This window comes from Pleuronectes platessa, chromosome 21, assembly GCF_947347685.1.
Source record: "Pleuronectes platessa chromosome 21, fPlePla1.1, whole genome shotgun sequence".
Classification (NCBI taxonomy): Eukaryota; Metazoa; Chordata; class Actinopteri; order Pleuronectiformes; family Pleuronectidae; genus Pleuronectes; species Pleuronectes platessa.
In genome coordinates this window covers 20,183,164-20,196,518 of record NC_070646.1, presented here as the reverse complement: position 1 = coordinate 20,196,518, position 13,355 = coordinate 20,183,164, and the positions used below count along the sequence as shown (strand labels likewise).

Genomic DNA, 13,355 nt, shown 5'->3' with positions numbered 1-13,355 from the left:
TTTCATGGTCCCCTGGCAGCCAATGTTAAAACAACAGTGTGGCATCAGACCATGCCACTGGGCTCTCACCACAGCAGCCAGAGATGAACCATTCAGGTTTTAACATATTTCATAATTCAAAACATAAATTCAAAAGGCAAACTTCAACTTCCTGAGCTTTCAGTATTTACATTGTGTTTGTTTAATTCATCCAGAGTTTATAAGTCACACTTTAAAACACAAAGCAGCTTCAGAATTTTTACTGTCACTGCTTCAGGTTTAGGGAAGATAAACATTATAGGTCTGGTAACCTTATACTGTGGTGGAGTGTCCTGTCGGAGAGTCCTCCCTCCCCACTGCTCTGCTAGCTTGCGCTTACTTTGCACTCTAACAATAAACACCAACACTAATGAGAATTTATTAAGACAGGTACAGTACTTTTTGTTTTATTTGATTTATTCTAGGGATAGACACATTGAAATTGAATCCAACAATTAGTGCACACAAAGCTCACCTGCCACACACAACAGGAGATTAGAACAACTCGTTAATGTTAACCGTAATCATCCAGATTAATGATACAACAAAATCAAATAACTAAAAAAATGTGATTGTCAAATGTAGGTTATAAAATCATGTGCAATGGTGGATTACAATAATAAAATATGTTTTACATGCTCTATACAATTAATGTTGGCCTACATTTTTAGTCTGGTAATAGGCCACCATTTTGACTAATATAGGATGACTTTACAATGTCAAATATGTCGTCAAATCTACAGAGTGGGTACATAATAGTGGGTAAGGGAGAGGCGGTGGACTAGTGGCAGAAAGTTGGACTATGGGCAGAGAATACAACGGTGGTTTGACTCCACTGAGTGACAACACAAAAACATACCTGGACGGACAACAACTGGATCTGTTCCCCACTGTCTAAGTGCTCCTAAGCAAGGCACCTTATTCCCCCAACAACTGCTCCCCGGGCGCTGTGCATGGCTGCCCACTGCTCTGTGTGTCCTCCTGTGTTCACCAGATGGGACAAAACTATTTGCATGTTGTGTGTGTGTGCATGTGTGTGGGACCAATAAATGTATCTTATAAAAGTTTGAATTTCAGCCTGCTTGGAACAATTTAGTTGAAGACCATGCAAACCATCTTTTAGCATGAAGTTGATCATGTTTCTGTGGAAGCCCATTTCCGCCACATTGCTGAAAAAAAAACTTAGTATCTCATAATTATGACTTAGCATCTCATAATTATGAGATAGTAGCTCATTATTATGACTTAGTATCTCATAATTATGACTTAGCATCTCATTATTATGAGATAGTATCTCATTATTATGACTTAGTATCTCATTATTATGACTTAGTATCTCATAATTATGACTTAGCATCTCATTATTATGAGATAGTATCTCATTATTATGACTTAGTATCTCATAATTGAGATAGTATCTCATTATTATGACTTAGCATCTCATTATTACGAGATAGTTTCTCATTATTATGACTTATCTCATTATTATGAGATACTATCTCATTATTATGACTTAGTATCTCATAATTATGAGATAGTAGCTCATTATTATGACTTAGCATCTCATTATTATGAGATAGTATCTCATTATTATGACTTAGTATCTCATTATTATGACTTAGTATCTCATAATTATGACTTAGCATCTCATTATTATGAGATAGTATCTCATTATTATGACTTAGTATCTCATTATTATGACTTAGTATCTCATAATTATGACTTAGCATCTCATTATTATGAGATAGTTTCTCATTATTATGACTTATCTCATTATTATGACTTAGTATCTCATAATTATGACTTAGTATCTCATAATTATGACTTAGCATCTCATCATTATGAGATAGTATCTCATTATTATGACTTAGTATCTCATAATTATGACTTAGCATCTCATTATTATGTCTTATTATCTCATAATTGAGATAGTATCTCATTATTATGACTTGGTATCTCATTATTATGACTTAGTATCTCATAATTATGACTTAGCATCTCATTATTATGACTTAGTATCTCATTATTATGACTTATCTCATTATTATGACTTAGTATCTCATTATTATAAGATAGTATCTCATTATTATGACTTAGCATCTCATCATTATGAGATAGTATCTCATTATGACTTATGACTCAGTATCTCAGTATTATGAGATGACTTAGTATCTCATCATTATGAGACACTAAGCCATAATTATGAGATACTGCAGGGTCTGTCATGCGAGTCTGTCTGTGTGTGTGTGTGTGTGTTCGCGTGTGTTGGTGTGTGTGTATGCTTGTCTCTGTTCCTCTTCACTAAAACTGATAATCACATGTATTTTTAAGTTATTATTTGATGATGACCGATGATGATTCCGGATCGCTCCGTCACTTTAACCCTGACAGTCCTGACTGTGCACGTCACGTTACCTCTTGTGTTGTGTGGAGCAGAGGACTACGTGCACACAGTGTTTAATGTGTTTCATGAAGTCAAACAAACATAAAGTAAACGTCAGTCCTGTACGTGTCCTAATAACTTGTGATCGGTGCTGGGGTTTATTGTTAAAGTGTAAAGTGAGCGCAGGACAGAGGGGAAGTGATGCGGAAGCAGACTCCGACACATACAGGATGACCGGACTTTTAATGGCCGTCTGTTCGGATCCTGGAGCAGCGCTCGTTATAATTATACAGCGGCAGCACATCGCTAAGACAATCAATGGAGCAGAAAACATGGATCGATTATGTTATGTCTCTATATCGATGCATAGTCGCCCACTTCCGCGATTAAGGTGGCTGTCCCCGCAGCCGCTCAGCCACGGCTTCCCTGCTCTGTTATGCCCCGCCCACAATCGGTATCTCATAATTATGACTTAGTATCTCATTATTATGAGATAGTATCTTATTATTATGACTTAGCATCTCATTATTATGAGATAGTATCTTATTATTATGACTAAGCATCTCAGGGAAGCATTATTATGAGATACTATCTCATAATAATGATATGCTAAGTCATAATTATGAGATACTAAGTCATAATTATGAGAAACTAAGTCATAATAATGAGATACTATCTCATAATAATGAGATGCTTAGTAGAGATGAGCCGGATACTCGGCTGAAACGAGTATCCGGTACGGATAAAGCACTTTTGCCGAGCACGAGTATTATACGAGTAATACGAGTCAATATCTGTGCTCGGACTGAATGAAAATCCTCACACAGCGTCACAGCGCTCCTCCCCTTCACACACCGCTCTGCTCACTCACTCACAGAACAGCTCTCTGTCTCTCAGTCACTCAGGTTCGCGGGTCTTTTCCGTTAACGTTTAGGGTTTCTTCAGCTTGAAGTTTGTTTTTATTTCAGTTTGTACTTACTTATTAACCAGTAGAGTTCTGTTAAACGTGGGTTCGTTCAGACGTGGTGCTGGTAGAAAGCGACTCGCGTTGCGTCTCTGCCTGTCGGAGATTTTTTTTTTTTTTTTTTACTTCACGCATTGAGTGTCGGACTACTCTCTAGCGTCTGGCTACTCTCTCTCCCTCTCTCTGCCGGTCGTTGGAGTTTTTTTTTTTTTTTTTTAAACCGTCAGTTGGCTCTAACCAGTTTTATTTTACTTCACGCACTGAGTGTCTGACACTTTCTAGGTAGTAGTGGTATAAAAAATATTACAAATTAAGCTACACACACACACACACACACCTCGTGTGGAAATAAATGTAAATAAAATTAAAATAAAAAAATTTCAAAGTTAAAAAATAAAGTTATGTTGAGTATGAAAACCCTTGTTATTACATTTCACTTCATAATTGCAACAGCATGTGTTGTATTCATTGTTGCAAAACTTGTTTTGTAAATAGTTCGTTTGCTATTGTGATCAAAATCATTGATCTGAAGCTCAATGCTGATACTGTCCTGTAATAGTTTTCTAATCAGCAATAAATATAACAATTTCTGATCAACCCATATCAATTGCATGCTTAAAATAACATACTGGTTAAAGCCCCGCCCGTATCACGACAACCCGGCCTACTTCCGGGTTAAATCCAGCCCACGTCCGGGTTAAATCACACCCACTTCCGGGTTAGGCCCCGCCCACTCCGAGTACGGATACGGATACAGATAATTCATATGGTTAACAGATACAGATACAGATACAGATAATGCTGTACTCGCTCATCCCTAATGCTTAGTCATAATTATGAGATACACATTTTTTTTTCTTCATCAATGTGGCGGAAATGGGCTTCCATATGTTCCTTTAATGACCGGAGAATGTTTCCATGTTATTTCAGTTCCTGTGTCACTTCTGGTTTGGCGATGTATATTTGCAAGTTAAATTATTGCACATTAAATAATAAGGACAGGCAGTGAATATATTTGAAACTTTTATGTTTGTCTATAGAATAGTTTATATGTGCATTGTAATGTAGTTGTTCTGGACATCGGGTGGTGGGATTGTTGTGCCACCTGTAAACAACAGTTTAGGGACACGATTAGTTGAGTGCAGACCGGCAGTTCCGTGGCTCGCTAAATCAGTAAGAAATACTTCATACTGCATACATGTACTTTTAGGATTAACAACTAGCAATCCAAATATAGCAAACCCGCTATGTATTTTACACTCACCTGTGCCCGCTTGTCTTCAGCTTCCCAGATGCGCATGTTAACGAGTCCCCAGGGAAACAAGTCCCTTTTTATCGTTCCGGGACGGTTCGTTATGTGCAGTAGAGTTTTGCGCCTCGTTTTTGAAATATGCAGCACTGTTGCCAATTAACTTGTCCATGTCAGCGATTGGTAATGTGCAGTAAACACTGCCCCTGTTATATTCACGTGCTCATATCTAGATTAAGAAAACCTGGATTGATTTACTGAGTTGATGAGCAGCATTAGATATCCAGGGTATGTTGACCTTGCTATGTAGTTCATGCCCCAGAAGTCCCCAAACTGGTCTGTGTTTAACTTAATCGAGAGTATTATTTCTCACATAATGTCAGCATAATAGTTTTGCAGTGATCTATCAGGAATTTAAAGGATTTCATGATTTACACCAAGGAAGAAATGCATAGAACTTCACAAACTGTAGTAAAAGAATCTTCTTTTCATAAGAAGATTATGAAAAGAAGATAACCCCCTCAGCTATGGCTGAGGGAGTAGAGTGGTTGTCCTCCAACCTTGAAGTCGGCAGTTCGATCCACAGTCTGACCCATCTGCATGCCGAAGTGTCCTTGGGCAAGATGCTGAACCCCGAATGGCCTCCAATAGAATAAAAAAGTGCTGCGAATAGATGCACTGTATGAATGTGTGTGTGAATGGGTGAATGTAAACTGTACTGTAAAGCGCTTTGAGTGGTCACCAAGACTAGAAAAGTGCTATATAAATACAAAACTATTTGGAAGGACTAAACTTTAAATCATGGGGGATAATTTTAAACCGACATACTTTAGCTTGGCTCTATCTGACTTATTCCTAGTTTAAAATATGTTGTAATGGATGTATTATTTTTAAGTGGATTAACAAGATTTTATTTCATGATTTTATGTTTCACAGGATACATGGTGTCAGCCTCAGGGATACTCCCTTCAAAGGCCACTCACCTCTCTGGAGCCAGAAGATGCAAAAACTGCCCTGGAAATTTACAAACTGGTATACTGTGGTGTTTTACTGACTTAGGTTACGTCAAATTAGAGTTTGTCGCAGTCTAATCATGATTTTCTTTCCTTTCCTCCTCAGATCTTACGTTTTACAGGGGAATCAGACCTCAGCAGCTGGCAGGAGCAGATGCTAGGTAACTACATTGTTGAGAAGGGGCAGAGCCGACCAGCTTTGAGGGATGAGATCCTGGCTCAGCTAGCTCACCACACATTGGGCCTGCAAGAGGAGCAGGACATTATGAGGGGCTGGCTACTGCTGGCCTGCTGCCTCAGTGCCTTTGTCCCATCTCCCACACTGGACAAACCCCTTCTCAAGTAGGTGCAACACTTTGGCTAGCCCTTTATTGCTATTAAAATAATTGGGATTTGTGCAGAGTGTGTTGTACACTTTATTGAAGCACTATCTTATTACGTCCCGGAAATAAATGTTTTAGGGCCTGTGGATGTTAGAGAATTGGTACAGTCAGGCCTGGTGAAAGTGATAGGAAGACAAAGATTTGTAGTGTCTGGGCTTGGGCATGGCACATCTTTGTTTTTCTTGGTTAATTTTTTTTTGTAGATGATTTACTTATGAACAAGAGAAACAAAATACATAAATCCTATAAAGTGAACTAAAATAGCCAGCACCAGGAGGATAGATCTGTCTGGGTCGGAGATGAATAACAAAAGGTTGTCGGCATACAAGGACAGTAGTCTCTGCTCAATCCCCCGCTGACCTGTGCTCATTTTAACTTCTGATTAGTGATGGTGTTTTTGATGTACAGTACTTGAAGTTTACTTTTTGTGTGTTTGATTCACTGTAGAGATTATGAGACATTTATTTAACACTTTAACACAAAAGCCGGGCGCCGATATATATATATATAATACAACTCAAATAAACAGGTCACAATATCAGTCCCAGGGCTAACAAAAAGTCCAAGAATTATATTTTCAAATTAACTAGTCCGTTGAAAGATTTTCCCAACTCAAGGCCGTCGCATGCTTCTGCAACTGCGTCTGCGGCTTTTCACGCAGCTGTGTCAAAGGACTCAATGTCATTCATGCTTCTCAAACTGTTGCGCTTGTTACAAAGCAACTCCCTGCCAGAACACTAGGCGGAGTAACGTGTTTTGTCGAAGACGACCTTAGAGATGCCTTCTTTCTTCTTCGTCAATTGTTTATTTACATAGCCACTGCGGCTCCTCGTAGCCTTTTTCTGGCGGACAAATCCGCCAGTTAGTGACGGGTTATACAAGTGATCATACTTTCGGATCTCTTCTGCCAAACGCTCTTCTATTTGGTCTATATTCGTTCTTCTAAATCTTCCGTTGTTTCTGCCGGTATTATGTGTCATGAAACCGGAAATGTGACTCCGGAAAGGATGTAGTTAGCAGACCAATCACATCCCTTACGGGCTGCGTAAGGCTCGCGGAGCTTTGCCGTATAGTTAGAAAAATTGGGCGATGCACGTAAGCACGTAAGAAGAGATACATAAGCACGTAAGGGGCCCGGAAGGGCTCTTGCGCTTGCGGGCCCGTGAAAACGCAGAAGCATGTGCCAGCCTTAAGGCAAAAATAATATTGACAGGTGGAAGTGTGGCAAGAAGCCACAATTCAAACGCAACGGAAACTGCACAGCCTGACCACAGTCTGTGCAGAATCCGGGATTCCCAGTGAAATAATCCAACATCAGTATATAATCCACATGCGAAGCCGGATTCCGTTGTTGTTGTTTCACAATTAAAACTTGCGGTGTCCCCGAACAAAGACTGGCCTTTTCCCCCATCTGATCGCATTACACTCACAAAATAAAAAACAATAGTCCATATTTTACCTTGTGCGTATATCATCAATTCTCTGATAATTCAATTTCTGTAGATTTTCCAAATTAAAACAATAAAACAACCAACATGATTATAACAACATTTGGTTCACATCAGAGAAGGCAGGCGATCATTAGAAAGGACTTCAAAATGTTTTTTGTATTGTGCCTCATCAACTGAGCACTCAGAAGTATACAAAGACACATAAAAGTCCCTAAATTTGTCATTGATGGTTTAAAGATTAATAGTGATTCCCTTAGCAGTATTGATTTGGGTAATTTTGTGTTATGAAGATGATTGTCGACATTCGATGAGTACAATAGCTATCTAGGAGAAAATCTAGAACAATGAAATGCCATCCAAACATCAAATGCAGTTCAAAGGACAACATTTGTCCAAGAAGGGGAACAGGGACGGAGAGAGGGCTTCCTCAGCTGACCAGGAGTGGTCAGATGGAGCAAGCCCTCCAGAATGGGAGATGATGGTGGATGTTGGCCTACCACCCTAAGACCAGACGTGATGATCTGGTCCAACACCCTGCGCGTCGTATACTTCATATAATTGACAGTACCCTGGAAGGATAATTTTGATGAAGCGAATAAGTGGAAAAGGCTGCAATATGCAGAAATGGTTTTTGGGGCAGAGCAACATGCCTGTAAAGATATAGTAGAAGGTAGACCTGCCAGGAAGGAATTACAATAGTATAGGTGTGAGATGACCAGGGCCTGGACCATAACCTGCGCCACCTTCTGAGTGAAAAGGGGGTGTAGACTCCTGCTGTTGTGCAGCATGAATCTACAGGAACGTAATGTTGGCAGTGAGGGGTGGTGTCTGTCGAGTGTCACACCCAGGCTCCTAGCAGTCTGGGTGGGGGCTAACACAGAGGTGTCAAAGGCACTAATGTGTAAACTGTTGAATCAGGACAAACTCGTAATCAAGGTTATACACTGGACCTCTTTTTTTACCCCTGGTGTTAAAATACCAGTTGGGAAAACTCTGGATATGACCGTATCAGATCACAAATGTATATGTACTATTTTAATGAGCATAGTGTCTCAAAGTTCTGCATTTTATTGGATCACTAAAGCCACCACCTGTCTGACTGTTATATTTTCAACGATCTGGCAAACCAATTTACCTCAATCTGCCTGTCGTCATCAGGGAAAAAAATGCCTTGGATGAATTAATTTATAAATCAAAAAGCACAGTGTATATATATAGCCAAAAGCCTATGGTGAAATTCCTAATTTCCTGTCTGAAAAACACCACTTAATCTGTCATAACTCAGTATTTCTCTTGTAGGTATGTATCAGACCATGGTCCAAGGGAGTACCGTTCGCTGTGCCAGCACAAACTGCTGACTAGTCTGCAGCTACCAGCTCCCACTTCGCGGATCTACCCACCCACCCAGTTAGAGTGGATGGCCAGCCAGAGGAAGGGCACAATGCAGGTGGAAGTTCAAACCTTCAATGGTGAGACTGCCAAATTCTACAAAAACCAAACTAAATATTTATCAGATGTGAATGCCAGACAGTCACATAACTTCAAAGAAAGCAATAAACTTTTGCTTATTGTTTCACAGCCAAGTACTCAACTACCCTCTGTTCTGTAACTGCTCAGTCAGTTCGGTTTATTAATAATGTAGCAGAAACCTTAGACCTCACAAATCTATCTTTCAATATTGAAAATAAAAGTTTTCCTATCTGGGCATCGCAGTCACAAGGAAATACAAAAATCTATTTAAAGAAAATGTTACCACTTTGTTAAATCAGATAAAGCAAGCACTGGCACATTTGTCACCTCTGACCCAGTTAAAATTACCACCTCACCTAAATTATTGTACCTTTCTAGATTGTACCACTATTTATCCCTAGATCCTTCTTTGACCAAATTGATTAGATCATTTCGTTCTATTTATTGCAGGGTAAGCGCCTTCGTCCTGATGAGTCCCACCTTCGAAAACCCAAAGCTAATAGCAGCCTGGCTCTTCCAAATTGTTGGATCTATTATTGGGCTGCTAAATTGCGTTGCAGAACTGCACTCTGACTCTTTCTATCGTGCATTGCTTGGATCCTCACTTCCCCTATACTCAATTAAATCTATCAGGAACCCTGTTGTAAAAAAAAGTCATAGATTATTGGCCCAACTTAAGTTAACAGTTAACTTCTAACTCTTCTAAGCCCCATCACGTTAAATCATCTTTTCTAACAAGCTGTTCAGGACACTGTCTTTCAGGAATGGCACAGGGAAGGTAGATTCAAGATTTGAGAGTTTATTGTCAAACAATTACATTAAGCATTTTATAGATTTATCTATATATAATACTTTTGTCAGATTAAGGAAAGCAGGAAGACCCAAACCAGGTCGAGGTAAAAATGAAAAAAATTCCTATATTATAGCAGTACTTACAGCAAAACAGGGATCAAAGTCCAAAATTCCACATCCAGAAAAAGAGGAAGAACTGAAACAATGATCAAGATGAACAATGGACAAGATGACAAGAAAAACTATAAAGGAAAATCAAAGAGGTGGGACTCAGGAAAAAAGGAGAAAATAAAGTCACAGACACACAGGCGGCAAGATTTCAAAATAAACCAGGAAACAGGACTCAGAATAGAACAACAAACACATGCCTAATCCAAACCCCAAAATACAATGAAAATGTCCACCATCAAAAGTGTTTGGCAAAAATCCAAAAGCTCTTCAGATAAATTAGCTCAGAGTCATGAAAACTTTGGCATAATTTGCGGAGTTAAGCAAGACAAATCAGCCTGGTGCATCATGTAATACTTAAGGTTTGCCCCTATGGACCTTCTCAATGCAGCATAGGAGGATAGTTCCCAAATAGTGAAAATAGTTTGAGTCCATAAAACACTTTTGAAGTTTCAGGGGTAAACAGCATTGTAGCCAAATCCAATACTAAGGAAGTAAATGGTGTCCACTTCTTCAAACGTCCAAAAAATCTACGGAAATAAAATATAAAATGCCTCCATACTACTTCTATGGTGTCATCGAAGTGTCCGTAAGCACCGACATTTAAATTAAAATCAAAACGGTATAATTTACATCATGTTTTTCAGCCTAAATGTCCGCTATTATCGCATTCCGTGATGTTGAAGAATGTCTTTCACAAGGGGCTGACAGATTATTGGAGCATTTGTTAACCCAAAGGGCACGACGAAGTACTTGTCGAACACATGGGGTATTGAAGGCAGTTTTCCATTCAACCAATCAAAATCTGACTAAAGGCTTGTATGGCAGTACCATGAAAAACATGTGGCCCGCTCAGTAGATTAGACATCATTACCTCTATGCTTCTTTGAACTATCCCTTGTTCGTTCTACTGCTCTAATTAACTATTGAAGTCCGGCATTTTTACCCATACAAAAAGAGATCGATCTGTATCTGATATCAAATATTTTTGAATACGATGAACCTAAAGATAACAGTCACATCTCACCTTTAATGTCTGCGTCTCTTCTCAGTTACAACCTTTCCTGGGTTCTCCCTATGTTTGCAGCTATTGTCTTCCATCCCATAGTTGTCTCCAATTGGCCTTTCTCATCTTGAGTTTGGCTAGTTTGCCATGACAGACGTTTGTTACTCTGCAGCCAGTTCTCTGCTGGTTTGACGACCATTATTTGCAATCCTTTCACCACCATGGCTTGAGTTGCCTTCTCCGAGTTGTAGACACAGGTTTCTTCTTTGTAGAACACCCAAAGTGTTTTCTTTTCTTTCAGTTCTTTTTTTGTCTCTGTGTACTCCGTCCATTTTCTCAACTTCTTCAGCGCATACAGTATATCATGGTTTATGAACAATCTTTTTCCCGTCAAAGGAAGCCTTTTGTCTGCCACGCTGTCTTGATTAGTTATTTATCGCTGAAAATGTGAAACTTTGTCACAATAGATCTAGGTGGCAGGTCTTTTCAGGGATGGGAAATATGCGCTCTTTCGATCTTCTCAGGGCATTGGGATAGCTTTCCAAGAGAGGGTTTTCAACCACTTCAATCATCGATGGTGTATTTTCCTGTGCCCCTTCCCTCTTACCACTATGCTTATGTTCTTCCTTCTCAAGGGTTCCTCTTTTTCCATCAGTCAAGTCTGAAACTGTTTTTATAGCTCCAGAAGCACCAAAAGTAGCATCCTTTATGCTTTGAATATGTTCCTCCACTTCCACTATCTGTTTTTGGGCATAGCTTATCCTGCTGTTCATCTTGCTGATGTCATTATTCTCTGAAATTTTTGGGCGAAACTCCCTTTCTCCTTCCAATTGTTTCCATGTCTGTAAGGTTTCAGTGATTTGCTGTGCTCGTTCTACTTTAAGGCTACACAGTCTAATTTGTTACCGGAGCAGGCTCACTGTTTTCTTTGTCTCGCTCCTTTAGCTCACCTGGCTCGACCGACCGCTCGCTTGGCTAGCTCTGTTGCTAGCTCAACCTGCTCGGAGTATACTTTGATATCTAACTTTTTTCAGCGTTTTCCTTGGTCATCAAAATATTGATTAAACAGGGCGTTTATATCTTAATGTCAGGTAGCCCACACTATATGCTGCTGCTCTGTTGGAAGCTGCCAGGAGTCCCAAACCTGTGATCTTCCGATGATGAAAATATTTGTATGCACATTTTCCTGTCCAGATATATTTTTTTTGCTGCTACATTTCAAAATATGTACCACCTGCTACTATGAGCTGCCTCGTTCACACACTTATAATCCTGGTGATATTTGCCAACTGTCATCGTCTTTCATCATTGAACTGCTGAAGTCATGCAGTACTGTACCATGTGTCATTATCTATCATCCTGGAATCTCTGATTCCATGTGAACCCGCACCATCTGGCATCATGGAACTCATTCTTGAACTTCAAACTTTAATACTTCTGATTCAATTATTTACAAGCCTATCCATGATGTATTTTAAAATTGTTTTAATCCACCCTAAATAGAGTGAATAAGCTATACAAATGATATGGTTATATGGTTTTAGCACACTGAGTAAATAACAGCTTAAGTTGAGTAAATTAATTTAATTATATTAAATACATTACCAGTGAACTTAGAATTATCTAAACATGTCCATACAGTTGCTACTGTCCATGCTGACAGTCAGTGGCATGCAATATAGTTATCTCTCTCACACAAGAAATTGTCTTATACTTATAACATTACATTTCATTTAGCTGACGCTTTTATCCAGAGCGATTTACAATGAGTGCATTCAACCATAATGGAACAAATCCAGTACAACAAGAATCAAGTAGGTTTACTCATTAGTATGTGTACGTGTCACTCTCAATATGTGTGCTGTGAGAGTGATGTTCATAACATTTTGCGGGAAATACATACATATAAAGAAAGGGAAACTAAATTCTTGGATCGCCCTATTTTCTGGGATCTGCACTAAAATGTTATGGTCTCTTTACTGGCTCATACTGCATCATTCCACCAAGTTATGGTCAGATGTATTAGATCCCAGTGTCGCTCTAGTACAGGGATAGCTCTCTCTAAAATAGGGTTTCTAAGTCTGAATAAGCAAGTGGGGCAGAGACTGGCCTGGCTTCTATCTACCTACATCCAAGTGTCTACCCTGATTCCACTAATGAAGCACTTAAAGGAGCAACCCCTCTGTGAGTTAGATACTTCAGTCCCAGTTCAGTTAATGGCAGCTCTCCTCTTATAGATCTGATCTCTTGCTGGATTGCCAGGAATTTAGTTTAGAGACCTTTTGAGGCCTCAAGGATTTATTTTAATTCAATATGGCTAAATCAATCTTTAAGAATGATACATTTTGTTAAATATGCTTTTACACATTAGTTATACAGTCTTGGAAGATTCAAATGATTGTCCACAACTTCTCTTTAAATGCAAATTTTGAAATTTATTTAAGTGTAGATACTGGTT

At 39.1% G+C, this 13,355-nt stretch overlaps 1 protein-coding gene across 1 annotated transcript in view; it reads left to right on the top strand.

The window, feature by feature from the left end:
- myo15b (myosin XVB) overlaps positions 1–13,355 on the top strand; it is a 130,992-nt gene that overhangs the window by 78,487 nt on the left and 39,150 nt on the right. Inside the window, exons 26-28 of the mRNA XM_053414195.1 lie at positions 5,551–5,646; positions 5,734–5,969; positions 8,761–8,930. Of these exons, the coding sequence (XP_053270170.1) occupies positions 5,551–5,646; positions 5,734–5,969; positions 8,761–8,930 (502 nt within the window). The remainder of the gene's footprint in view (positions 1–5,550; positions 5,647–5,733; positions 5,970–8,760; positions 8,931–13,355) is intronic.